We start from the raw sequence: 13,964 nt of genomic DNA, 5'->3' as shown, positions 1-13,964 counted from the left end.
AATGTTTAAAGTAGGTCCATTTTGCTTTGGTAGCCTGAGGAGCTTTATTACTCTCTACCAGAGTAACCCTCACAAAGCACTAGGCTGCCTTCCGGAGTCCTTGGAGGATATTGCTTCTACAGATCTCTGCTCTTTGAGTCGTATGCTGAAACAAATGGACCTGATGGAGCATTAAAAAGCAGTTTTCACCTAGTGGAGCCACTTCTTGAAGCCATCTATAAAGGGAGGCTTGCAAACTACTCCCTAAAAGTCTGCAACTGTTATAGAATTACAATACAACTGAGGGGCAAGGTTCCATTGAACTAGATATCCTCCAGTCCTTGCACACATGCATTGGGGAATGCAACCTCCCTTTGAGTCAGCATGGTTTAGGGTAGAACTACAGGAGTAGGGATCTGTAGCAATAACTGTCAGAAGGAGAACTGACATTAAGCCCTTGGAAAAAGGAGAGTCTTATGGCTTAAATACAAAAATGGGTCTCAGGAGATCTGGGCTTTATTCCTGGCTCTGACACCAACTCACTCTGTGGTCTTGGGAAAGAGTCAACTTGTGTGTTAGATTTCCCAACTGGTAGAATGCAGATTTGTCTATTTCAAAGGAGTCTTGCCCAAAGGAAGCATTAAGGACCTATATTAGTGGACATTAGTGTCTGAAAACTAGAATTTGGGAAACATCCAATAGTTCTTTGAAATATTTAACAACTGACTAGAAGTTTCTCAAAACACAGTGAATATATAATTAATTCCCTTAAGTATTTATATGCATTGCAATGCTCATCATTTTTAGTTATTACTTCTAATAAATCTGTGTTCCCCAAATAGCATCTAGCAATATTGTAAGTTAAAACTGACCAGCTTCCATTACAGAAGTGCAAAATTAAAACAGAACCACTTCTTAAAACTTACCAGACAACTTCTCCAACATTCGAAGAGATGAGATAACGGATAAACTGTTTCATGTTGTTGTAGATTGCACGCCCTTCTTCCACAGCAGCTACGATGGTTGAGAAGTTGTCATCAGCCAATACCATTTCAGAAGCAGTTTTAGCTACTGCAGTACCTGACCCCATAGCAATCCCAATTTCTGCTTTCTTCAGTGCAGGGGCATCATTTACACCATCACCAGTCTAAAATACAAAGTTTAACAGAAAACGTGGGCACTTATATGCAGGGACTGGAAGACGATTTTACACAGGGGACAAAAATCTAAAGTGGGTGAGTAAGGAGGTGCAGACTTGAGATGGGGCCATTAAGGTGAAGGACAGGAAGTTTAAACTTGATTGAACTGACAGGCACAGAAGATGACCTGAGTAGCAACAGTGTTTCCAATGCTGTTATTCTGATTATGCCTAAAATCAACATGTGAACGTTACAATACACACACAATGCAACTAGTTGAGACTGATTGCTGAAGTGCAAGGAAACTGGGTTCAAGAGAAACCTCTCTATTTACTCCACCCAAACATCCACAATCAAGGGGACCACTACACAATATTCCTTGCTTGTCTAACAAAACTGACTCAGAGGTCAACTATCTTAGTTCTTCAGGCCATACACTTAGGTGCCCAAACCAAAAGACAGTTTGCGGATTTCCCACCTCTTACTCTAATTAGGCTGAAGAGAAGAAGTTTCTGCCTTAGGGAGATGGCAGTGCCTTTGATTTATTGTCCCAAGTGATCAGATATGTGCTCAGATGCTTGGGGGGGAAAGGAAGGAAAAAGCCCAATTCTACCAACTGGGTAAATTACAAGTACCATATTTTGTCAAGGTTTTGGTGTGAACCAGTAAGATATTTCTGATGCTGAACTATGCCCACGATACCTTATTTTTAAGTAATTTTCTGAACAATGCACTGCTGAACAACATTCCTAAAAAATGGAAAGAGCAATTGATGAAAGCTATCACTAGTTGGGTGAAATCTGATTCTAATTTCTAATTTTTCAGGCTCCAATACAGGCGATCATTTACCCATTGTCCTAGGAAAAATACAAGGGGTGGTCCCCCAAAATTTAAGAGCAAAGGTCCATCTAGCCCAGTATCCTGTCTTCCGATAGTGGCCAATGCCAGGTGTCCCAGAGGGAATGAACAGAACAGGTAATCATCAAGCGATCCATCCCTGTCAGCCATTCGCAGCTTCTGACGTCCACCATCCCTGCCCATCCTGGCTAATAGCCATTGATGGACCTATCCTCCATGAATTTATCTAGTTCTTTTTTGAACCCTGTTATAGTCTTGATCTTCACAACATCCTCTGGCAAGGAGTTCCACAGGTTGACTGTGCGTTGTGTGAAAAAATACTTCCTTTTGTTTTAAACTTGCTGCCTATTAATTTAATTTGGTGGACCCTAGTTCGTGTTATGAGAAGGAGTAAATAACGCTTCCTTATTTACTTTCCTCCACACCAGTTATGATTTTATAGACCTCTATCATATCCCCACTTAGTCGTCTTTTTTCCAAGCTGAAAAGTCCCAGTCTTATTACTCTCTCCTCATCCAGCAGCCGTTCCATACCCCTAATAATTTTTGCTGCCCTTTTCTGAACCTTTTCCAAGTCCAATATATCTTTTTTGAGATGGGGTGACCACATCTGCACGCAGTATTCAAGATGTGGGTTTACCATGGATTTATATAGAGGCAATATGATATCTCTTTCTTAAATGATTCCTAACATTTTGTTCACTTACAGATCCTTTCATAGCTCTTTGCAGTCTGGCTGGGACTTAACCATCTTGAGTAGTTTTGTATCATCTACAAATTTTGCCACCTCACTGTTTACCCCTTTTTCCAGATTATTTATGAATGTTAAATAGGACTGGGCCCAGTACAGACCCCTGAGGGACACTACTATTTACCTCTCTCCATTCTGAAAACTGACCATTTATTCCTACTCTTTGTTTCCTATCTTTTAAACAGTTATCAATCCATGAGAAAACCTTCCCTCTTATCCCATGACTGCTTACTTTGCTTAAGAGCCTTTGGTGAGGGACCTTGTCAAAGGCTAGGTCTACACTACGGACGGGGGTGGTTGGGGGAGGGGTCGACCTAAGATACGCAACTTCAGCTATGCGAATAGCGTAGCTGAAGTTGCGTATTTTAAGTCGACTTACCTGGCTGTGAGGACGGCAGCGAGTCGACTGCTGCCGCTCCCCCGTCGACTCCACTTCCGCCTCTCGCTGCGGTGGATTTCCGGAGTCTACGGCAGAGCGATCGGGATTGATTTTATCACGTCTACACTGGACGTGATAAAAATCGATCCTTGATAGATCGATCGCTACCTGCTGATCCAGCGGGTAGTGAAGACGTGCCCAAAGGCTTTCTGAAAATCTAAATTCACTATATCCACTGGATCCCCTTGTCCACATGCTTGTTGACTCCCCTCAAAAGAATTCTAGTAGATTGTTGAGGCATGATTTCCCTTTACAAAAACTATGTTGACTATTCCCCAACAAATTATGTTCATCTATGTGTCTGACAATTTTATTCTTGACTATAGTTTCAACCAATTTGCCTGGTACTGAAGTCAGATTTACCAGCTTGTAATTGCCGAGCTTAAAACAAAAAAACAACAACAACTGAAATTTGTCAGATTTAGGCATTAGTTTGACGGGATATAATTTGTTTTAAAAGTAAAATCTCTTTTACAAGCCATGCAAGCTTCTAATTACTTACCATAGCCGTGATCTCATCGAAAGACTGGAGGAACTCAACAATCTTAGACTTATGGGAAGGCTCTACACGGGCAAAGCAACGAGCATGTAGGCAAGCATCTCTCTGGACAGCTGGGGAAAGTTCATCAAACTCACGTCCAGTAAAGGCTTTTGAAGAAACATCCTCATCTTCTCCAAAGATACCAATACGACGACAGATGGCTACTGCTGTGCCCTTATTGTCACCAGTAATCATAATAACACGAATACCAGCTTTCTTACACAACTTTATGGATGAGGCTACTTCAGTTCTTGGGGGATCCAGCATACCCACACAGCCAACAAAGGTCAAATTGGTCTGAAACAAGAGGACATTGAGCTTTAGCACAAAATATTAGGAGATGCTTTTATTTCTTTGGTAGGACAGTACACAAATCATTTTCACAAGCCAAAGTAGCTCAAACATTAGTTTATAAGAGGAAAATAGCATTTTTATCCTACAGTATCTAACAGTTTTTAATTCAGGCCTCTATAAACTTGCATGCCACCCCCGCCAATCCTACCTCGATGTTTGTTCAAAACTACTATGTGACAAGATTCAGCAAGCATGCAATGCACATCAAGTCATTTTTTCCCCCACTTATGGGGCTCTTCCAGACTCATCTCTGTATTTCGGCATACTCAGTCTTCATGGTATCTTGCCTCAAATGTTCATTTCTTGTACTATGGTCTGAATCCAGACCATTTTGAAAAGCAGACTACAAGCAACACTGAGAAAGGAGAGGAACTGAAATAGAACTGGGAATGTTTTGTCTCTGTAATCCTGACTTTGTTCTAGTGCAGCATTTTATGCAGCATCCTCTGGTTCTGAAACATAACACTGAGAAGAGTCTCAATGAGTTAAGCATATGGATCAACTTAAAGTGTGTTTCTACCCTGAGAAGTGACTAAAAATGGCATTCTGTGTTTCCAAATGTATTATGTCTCTTTGCCTTCAGCTCAAAAGTGCTCAGTTCATAAGTTAAAAGGTGATCTAATTGCCAGCCTTGCAGATTCCACCTGCACTCAGGGTCAAGTCTTTCTTTCTCATGCATACTGCTAGCAAGAGATTCTCCAAGCCAAATAATCTGCAACTTCAACTGTCTTCAGAAATGAAGTCCTAGTTATACATGTAATTGTACTGAAATATAATGGAGTTGTTCAGATAGTTGAGGGCAGAATCTTTACTAATGAAAATACAATAGAAGGGAAAGAATCCAGCTTGCTTAAAGCAGTAATTCCCAAACTGTGGAGCATTTCCCTCCTGGGGGAGAGGGAAAAGCGGGGTGCAGAGGAATGTTCGGAGCAGGTGCGGCAGGGCTCAAGCCAGCCCCCATGGGGGGCAGGAAGGGAACACCCCTCAGCTCTGCCCACAGCCCTAGCCCCTGCTCTCAGCTCCGAGGGGGGAGTGACAAAAAGTCTGGAGACCACTGGCTTAAAGTAAGTAACTGAAGCACAATACACAATTTCCCCAGTGCTATTTTTAGGAATTACTTTTTCCAGAACCAAAATTTAAAGAGTCTCAGATACTATGTTGATGAGAACTATACGTAGTTTGAGAAATATATGGATTCTGCACCACAACATTAGCATTAATTGCAAAAGACCAGCCTGAATGGTACCTTACTAAAAACTTATAATCAAGTGTTTATGTATAGATCAGCGACCAGAAGCACCAAGAACAAACAACTTTTAGTCCAGACTCTGCTGGAGGAGTGATGCCAGGGGGTGAGGGAATTTAAGAACCCAAAGGATGCTCCTAATTTTGGTCCCCTGTATAGCTCGCACAACTTGCTGTTGCTAAGCCATTGAGCCAGACCACATCTATTAATTCAGAAAAAGCTTCTGAAGTGTTATATTTATGTTTGAAAAGAATCCAACTTGTTAAAAGCATTGCCCTTTACTGTTTTGTCTTCTGGAAAAAAAACAAAACAAAACTCAATCTTAATAAAAAAGTCACCACTCTTACAGGAAAAACTGTTGAAACAAAGGAGTGGCAAGCAGTTTACTAAACTAACCTCATAATTAATAAAGTTTGCAGAGTCCTCAAGGTTCATTTCTTCTCTTCTTGGTGGATTGTCATGTGTTGCTAGAGCCAAGCAACGCAATGTGTCTCTACCAGTACCCCACTCTCGAATGACAGTCATGATCTTCTGCTTAATTCCTGGAGTTAATAGTACTTTAGTGCTTCCAACACGAACATGCGTACACCTGTCAAGTACACCTTCAGGAGCACCCTACAGGAGCATAGCAAGAAATGAGCAAATTTGTTCTCCATCACAGAATCATTTCACACAAGATAAGAAAGCAGTCCATCTCCAAAACTGATAACACTAGGCACACTTTATGCTCATGGTTCAGCTACAATTAGTCTAAGCACAACTTCAAGAATCATGTTACTTTGTAGCCATTTCAAAACTATACTTCTCATATGCTGAACTTGCCTTAACAAACATCTTGCTCATGGATGTCCGGCTCGGTTTGTTTGGAGTACAGTAGACAGACATGGACTTTCTGTCCCTTGAGAATTCCAGAGTGAACTCTTTCTTCATGAGTTGTTTTATGACCTATGAAGGAGACATTATTAACGACATTTCATTCAGATTGCAACGAACAACATAACTGAAATCACATACAGTTTACAGTATTTTGGAAGTACTGACCGAGTTGCACGCATTTGCACGTTCAATTCTGGAGAGCCCCTTTAATTCTGTGTCAAATACATTCATCTTCTCAACCAGGCAGCTGAGTGCAGTCTCCGTAGCTTCTCCAACCTTTTCATACACTCCCTTAGCCTTCAATTCATTTAAAAAAATGGAGAATTATTACTGCTATAAAAACCTTGGTCTTTGGCAAGTCACCACAGTGAAATTTCCAGTGATACAATGATTGGAAATAATACTTAGCAGATCTTGTTGCAGTTCATAATGAAAAAAAACACAAAGAAATGAGTTTCTCCAAAATGTCAGATTTCAATCTTTTTTCCTCATCTTAAAAGGAAAACAGTTTTTGCCACAGTAAAAGCTGTGTTATCCAGCACTTTACCAACCAGAAAGCTCTATTGGGACACGGGAGGGGGTGTGGGGTGCCGGATCCGGGTGGTGCTCACCTCGGGCAGCTCCCTGCAAGTGTCAACATATCCCTGCTACTTCTAGGCAGAGGTGCGGCTAGGTGGCTCTGCACACTGCCCCACCCCGTCTCAAGCGCTGGCTCTGCAGCTCCCAGTGGCCTGTCTAGGCGTGCCTCCACCTAGGCGCAGCAGGGACATGTCGCTGCTTGCGGGGAGCTGCCCAAGATGAGTGCCAGCCAGATCCAGCACCCCCCTCCCATGTCACAACCCCGTCCCCTCCCGCACCCAAACTCCCTCCCCCTCTTAGTTAACCGGATTCCCCCCCCGCAAACACACTTATTGTTTAAGCTTACCAGCATCTCCCATTCTCCCAACATGCTGGATAACAAAGCTTTTAATGGATTTTCCTAATTTATATTGGCAATGTATCATTTCAAGATAGAGATTTAGGACAAGCAGGAAAGCCTAGCAACAGTGCCCTCTACATTGTTAAGGAGGAGACAGGTCTGAGTTCCAAATTAGTCTCACTCTTAACTCAAGTTACTCAACAAAGGTCCTCTCTAGCCAAATAAGGAGTGGCATTAACTGTTTCTTAAGGGACTAAGTGGTCTCCCTTAACCAGAAGAATAATGGTTATAACATTGTGCTTTATAGGTGTTTATATAGGAAATAAAATAGGAAGTCACTAACACCCTGAGAGTTTGCTCAAAAAATATGTGAAGCACCTCCCAACTTTGGGGAAAGATACAAAGTAAATTTAGACAAGAACAAGCATTTAACTTCATTCTGGTTTCCTCTTGTATTGTAAAAAAGATTGACTTACTTCATTGTAATCCAAAGAAGAATCATTACAAAGTGCACAGATCGTTGCTAGTTCTACAAGGCCATCATACTGATGACATTTAACAAGTTTGTCATCTTTATGCCTGTCAAATAAATAAATACATACATACATAAGGACCTGAGTGAAAAGTTACTGAGTCAGTTAACTATGCTCTTACATTTCACCCATTTTTTCCTTAGTTAATCCCTCTATCTACTGAATGATAGAAAACCACGCAAATTAATTGTTTAGTGAAGATTCTGAAGCAATGGTTCTCTCTCAGTTATAAGACGTGGCATTACAGAATCTGCACCAAAGAAACATTCTATCCTGAAAAATGCAAGGCAAAGTTAAAAATGAGAGCACTGTACCTTTAAACTGGGCTTTAAATAAGGAGTATGGATACAAATTTCTGGATTTTATTTTATGCTCCTCTTTTCATAAGGACTTATGTTTTAGTGATCTATTTCACCATTTTATGTTCCCACAAGGGCTCACTATGGCAACAGATTTTTGTTGTTGTTTCTTCCCTGTGTCACTCAGTTTTTAAGATACAATCTACATTTATGGTGCTAAATAAGATAGGAGCAAGGAATGGGTCTAAGAGTTCACAGCTTAAGATAGACCAGACCAAAGACAAGAACAGCTATGGATCAAAAGTTCAGATAAAAAGGTGTGGGAGTATTGATAGAAACAAGCGTTGGAAGGATTCCTGGAAGTACTGTTATAAGGAAGAACTTGAAGGAGAAGAGAGGATGCTTGTTAAATAAGCAGAAGGAGGAGATTTGAAGCTTAGGGGCAAAAAGAGTAAAAGTAAAAAAGGTGAGAGTTTGAAAAGGAAATAAGCAAGTGTGGGAAAAAGGATGATTATTATTAACAGGTTTTACTATGTTTTTTGGAACACACACACACACACACACACTTTACCTTTACAAGTATTATCCCCATTTTACAGTAAGAAAATGGAGGAACTGAGTTTAAGTGATTTGTAGGAGGTCACACAGGAAATCTATAGCAGTGCTGGGAACAGAATACAGATTGGACAGGGACTCTCTCCTGTCACTTCTTTAATCACAAGACTATCCTCTTTTCTCTTTCTAGTTTCCAGTAGAGAGAAATTATTTGCTTTCCAGGAGTCCTGATTATGGACATTAGCACCCACTCAAACAGTTTCATGGTGGTATATGACATTAATAAGATTAATATTGCAAATGTTAACTTCATATATTAGAGCTACATCCCCTCTTTACTTTTCACACTTAGATATTCACATTAGAATGGTATTATTTATAGAGACTTATTTTATACAACAACATCAGCATACCTCTAGGTTAGCATGAAATAATCATTGAGGCATTATGACAACTGCTGCTGGTACTTTTTTATAAGCCAGTGAATACTGACTACCCCCTAAACAGAGGCTGTCCACCTGCATGGGTCCATTTTTCTCCTGTGTACTTCAATTGGAAAACAGACTACTGCTACATAGTACAACGTTTACTGTAAACATACAGCAAATATAGCTACATAGCAAGCTTTTTTCCAGTTATTTTGTAGTATTATAAATTATACAAATACTGGAACCTGTTGCTGTATACCATATAAATAACTAGAAGTCCATATTAAAAAAATATATATATCTAAATGTAAGGTATCATCCCTTGTTAAATATTTCGTATATTAAGTTACAGCTACAAGCAACACACACACACACACACACACACACACACACACACACACAGGTAACAAGAATGTGTGTTAGTTACTTCAAATTCTCTCAGCCCTCCTAATTTTCATCTCACATTTTACCTGTCATAGGTTATGCTCTTTTCTATTGTCTTCATTTGGGTTGGATTTCTATTTTCTGAGGATAACTGTTTGGATAACCTCTGGAACCTTGTCATTTAACAGTACTGTTTTTTCTTGCCTTACTCTTCCCTGTGTTTCTGAGACTCAGTCATGGTGTGCACAAGTAGCCTCTGTGCAGAGTCTAGGGCACTTTAAATTTCTCTCTTTGAAATCTCCTTCACTAATCTAAGAGCCTAAAGTCAAATGTGAGTAATTTAAAGTTCAGAGTCAAAGTGACAGTTTCTGGCATGATCACTCCCTCAAGGACAGTGAAGGTGTGCACTGGTGCAGAGTGAAGTGTACAGAATAAGATTTCAGCAGAAATGGTATGGGGCAAACAGAGAAACAAGAGGAGTATTACATTTTAATATTTCGGCTGCAGAGTCAATTCCATCAGAAAAACTGGTTCTAGCTGATTCTACTGTTCCAATAGAAAACTTAAATGTTGCTTTTGAATTCACACTTTCAATGAATTTTTATAATTTTTTTGAGCTTTCTGAAAGCGCTAATGTGTTTCCTGAGATAGAGAAACTTCATGAAGTACCAAGACTTGTTTTTTTTTGTTACTTACTATAAATTAGGTCATTTGTGTTTACATGTACATTAACTTTCATAAGTGCCTCCTTCCATCCACCTACATGGAAAATAATGGTTTCCTAGGCCTTAAAACAACAAAACAAAAACCCCAAAAAACTAATTCTTGACTTACAGAGGAATTATTTTATTATTTTGATGTACTGGAGAATTATTTGCTTTAAAAATATTTTAAATCCAAGGTGAAGTCAGTCAGTTATTGATCCAAATGATTATAAACCACACACCCCACACAAACAAGCAAACAAAAAACCCAGTGGACTGAATGACTAAATCCACTCCAAGCAAAGATGAAGATCATCAATTTGCCTTAAGGACCTGAGGATTCAACTATCAGAATTTTTTATGGCAAGGTGACATACTGTAGCACTATGAAATGCACAAGCACAGTATCCTACACGAGCTGTCTCAAGGACTCTAAGTAAACAAAATATGGAATTACGACTATATTTTATTTTATTAATAGGGCCTGACATCGGTCATCAATTTATGTTAACACTCCATATTCACTGACTGGTATTGGGTAAGTGTAAATAGATAGGTACATGAAGATTCCTTATATGAAAAGGAAATTGCTACAAAGTCTTTTGGATGGCCCAAAATAACCTATTTCTTGACATGGAAATTTCAAGTCTTATTTGCAATTAACTTTTAAACAAAAAAGAAAATTTACAGAATTAATAATTCTAAATATTGAGAACTCTATTCACTGCTATGAGGATTATTATTACTGACATTGCTAAAAACCTATTGACTTTTTGGAGCAACATATGCCAAACCTCAAACTGTAAAGAGATGTTTAAAGTATATATTTCAACTCACTGTATAGGGCAATTTTGTAAATAAATCCTCAAATTTAAATATATATGAAAAAGCATACACCCCCCACCCCCCCAAGGAGGAGTTATTTATTACAGCTCCTTTTCTCAATTTTTCTCTAATGAAAGATATTTTCTCTCTGGGGTGCGATCCTAGGATTCTCAGAATTCTAAGGATGAAAAAAAAAAAAAGTCTCCATCCCACTAGTGTAACCTTATGTTTATTAACATTTCCACTGGAGACAAAGCTATCAGCCTTTTCAAAAAAAAAAAAAAAAAAAAAAAAAAAAAAAGTCAGGGGTTTAGAGCAGTGTTTAATCTTTTTGATATCAGGGACTGGCTTGCTGCCTTCCTAAACTGTGTCAGGGAGATCTCAGGGACCAGAGCCAGTCCATGGACCAGTTGTTGAGAAACACTGGTTTACAGCGTACAACCTCAGAAAAAGACCAAAGCTACTGTAGATACAAAGTAAGGGACCAATCCTTAAGCACTGATCTACAGAGTTCAAAGGGTATTGCAGGTCCTGAGCGCCTATTCAAGTTTGTCTTGAAAAAGGTGAATTCCAGAACAGAGTGCAACCCAAAGAGTCAATGAATTCCTCAACTGTCCTCATAGGGGGCAATACTATTTGAGAGATTACAAGAATTTAAGATTTAAGTTTAAAGAGGTGACTATAACTTCCATAAAGGAATGGGAATGTAGGTCCCATGCAGCATCACTGAAAGATACTTATTAAACTACTAAAATCTTTCCAAAACAACAACAACAAAAACTAAATCTAGAATGCTTTCAACAAGATAAATCCCACAACCTTAATTCATCATTTCTGGAAGATTAGTTGTCAAGTGAACGATGTAAAAAATAAAATAAAATGTATATTTTAAGGATGCTTCATTAGACTTAGACTTTGCAGAATTTAACTTCCTTTCAGTAAGTTTTATTCTAGGCTAAAACAGGTCGTCTCTAACCTCAAATATACACAATGGTTGAGAAACTCTAATACATTAACAAATGTTATCAGATACTTTAATATACTGAGCTGCCTATCAGTATGTACATGTACAACCAATGGATAAATTGGCAGACATTTAACATGAATGAAGCACTTACACTTCTCCCATGGGAGCATATGTTGACCCTGTTACAGTAAATTCATTCAGGGAACAGGCATCTCCTTCTACTCTGTCCAGGACGAATATCTGTAAGAAAAAAGTGTTTTAAAATATTAAATTAGTTATAATCCATCACTAAAGTTAAATGGACTGAAATCAGTTTGAATTTGTCACATTATATATACACACACACACACGACAAAATTTAAGAAGGAGCAATCCGTTCACAGAAAAGCTAAGAGACAGGCAGAAAGGATAGATACCAATTCTAAAATTCATCCTTGACAACATAATTTTTATTTGCTCCACATATTTAACCATGTGTGCATACAACACTACTCTGTTATGCAAGCCAGGATTGTTAGTCTATCAACTGTGGTAACAGTGGAGCAAGTTGATCAAAAGGGCTAAAAGTGACTGTCCCAATTCGAACTGCCTGACCTAGTCATGTACCCAGGTGATAATTCTAATTCTAGCAGATCTTTCTGGAGGTATGTTCCTAGGCTTCAGATACATACAATTCAGATATCAATTTTCTATGAATTTGTTAAAAGTACAGTAGTCCCAAGGCAAGAAAAAAAAAATAACCAGTTTGAAGACCGGAGTGGATTTATCTGTAAAGACCATATCAGGTAAGATAGAATCAAAGTACTTCAGAGCAGTAAAGTCTGCTTCTAGATATCAGAGACCAAGACAATATAGGTAATGTCCCACTCCAGGGAAGTGACCCTTTCCTATGAGCCTTTGAGTAAGAGCATTCCTATCTTCAGTTTTTTACTAAAGAAATTTGTTTCCAGTGTATTACTGTTTTGGAGGGCATTCAAATAGCTCAAGTACCCCTGCAACATATAATGGAGTGTAATTTCTAAAGGAGAATATAACTAGTGTTTGAGGGATGCAGATGCTTCCCCCCCCACCTCAGTCATCTGCATCCTTTAATCCTGTTTCCACAGCAGAGGAGCCACAGGCAGAACCAAAATCAGATAAGGGGTCAAAAATCTAGTGCCTGAAGTTCTGATATTCCAAAATGACAAATGCCTTTTGATAAACTACCCAGCCGATAGAGTGGTCATGGTGGAGAAACAAGAATCATTCCTTTATAGATCTGAAGTAATAGTATAGCATTGTGGAAAAATGTGATTGTAATTGGTTACATAATATATTACATAATTGGCACCATTATATGAATCAGTCACAAACTTTCCCACAAAGTCATGCCGTTACATATATGACAGAAACAGGACATTGCCTGATTAACTATTTTTAATCTAAAAAGTTAGTCATGTTTTGGTAGTGCCTCACTTTTACTTTATCTACTCTACACTGCATTTTAGTTAAGCCTCTAATCCCATTGGTAGAAAAAACTGAAGTCTTAATAACAAGAGAGTCAATAACTGCTCTTCATGATGGCTGAAAATGATACAAAATACTTAAAATTCAGAAGGCAGACAGGTGGGTGAATTTGAAAGTCACTCCAGAGAATATGAAACTGCATCAGACTGAAAAGACAGTAACTCTTGTCCTAAATCTGTCACACAAACCTTTAAATTCCTACAAACATGTACAGGCTACAACTCAGCAACAGCACACTATATAGAAGATATAAATCTCACATGGAATTACCATGGCAAAGGCTTCTTGAAAAGCTAAGCATAGTGCCTCCTTAAGTGAAGTCAGAGGTAGCCGTACCACTTGTTTGCCATACTTTAATGTAGACAAGTTTCAGTTGCAAAATTTTAATGATTTTGATTCTTCTGAAAACATGAATGAATCATGGTGCATAGGATCCAAACACTCAGCTTTCTAAATATCAGAAAGGACTCCTATTGCATTCCAAAAGAAACCTTTATAAATGAATCTGAAAGTATCTGGATGTTCTTAAGAACATGGAAGCGCTCTGCTTTTTGGCACCTGAGTGATGAAATGATCCCTATGAAGGCTAGGGCAGTTATGCAATACCACTGCAAGTAACCTCCTCCAGAATACTAATGAGCAGCTGCTTTGTCTCTACACTA

The 13,964-nt window shown here is 38.8% G+C and overlaps 1 protein-coding gene across 2 annotated transcripts in view; it reads right to left on the bottom strand.

The window, feature by feature from the left end:
• Positions 1-13,964, bottom strand: part of ATP2A2 (ATPase sarcoplasmic/endoplasmic reticulum Ca2+ transporting 2) — a 75,135-nt gene that overhangs the window by 13,460 nt on the left and 47,711 nt on the right. For both annotated transcript variants that reach the window (XM_034791585.1, XM_034791584.1), the window contains exons 9-15: positions 11,948-12,036; positions 7,578-7,680; positions 6,348-6,479; positions 6,129-6,251; positions 5,703-5,921; positions 3,668-4,003; positions 906-1,126 (exon numbers count right to left, since the gene is read on the bottom strand). In XM_034791585.1, the coding sequence (XP_034647476.1) occupies positions 906-1,126; positions 3,668-4,003; positions 5,703-5,921; positions 6,129-6,251; positions 6,348-6,479; positions 7,578-7,680; positions 11,948-12,036 (1,223 nt within the window). The remainder of the gene's footprint in view (positions 1-905; positions 1,127-3,667; positions 4,004-5,702; positions 5,922-6,128; positions 6,252-6,347; positions 6,480-7,577; positions 7,681-11,947; positions 12,037-13,964) is intronic.

The sequence above is a fragment of the Trachemys scripta genome, chromosome 15 (genome assembly GCF_013100865.1).
Source record: "Trachemys scripta elegans isolate TJP31775 chromosome 15, CAS_Tse_1.0, whole genome shotgun sequence".
NCBI classification, from domain to species: Eukaryota; Metazoa; Chordata; order Testudines; family Emydidae; genus Trachemys; species Trachemys scripta.
The sequence above is the reverse complement of the archived record's forward strand: the minus strand, read 5'-3'. Positions and strand labels throughout refer to the sequence as shown.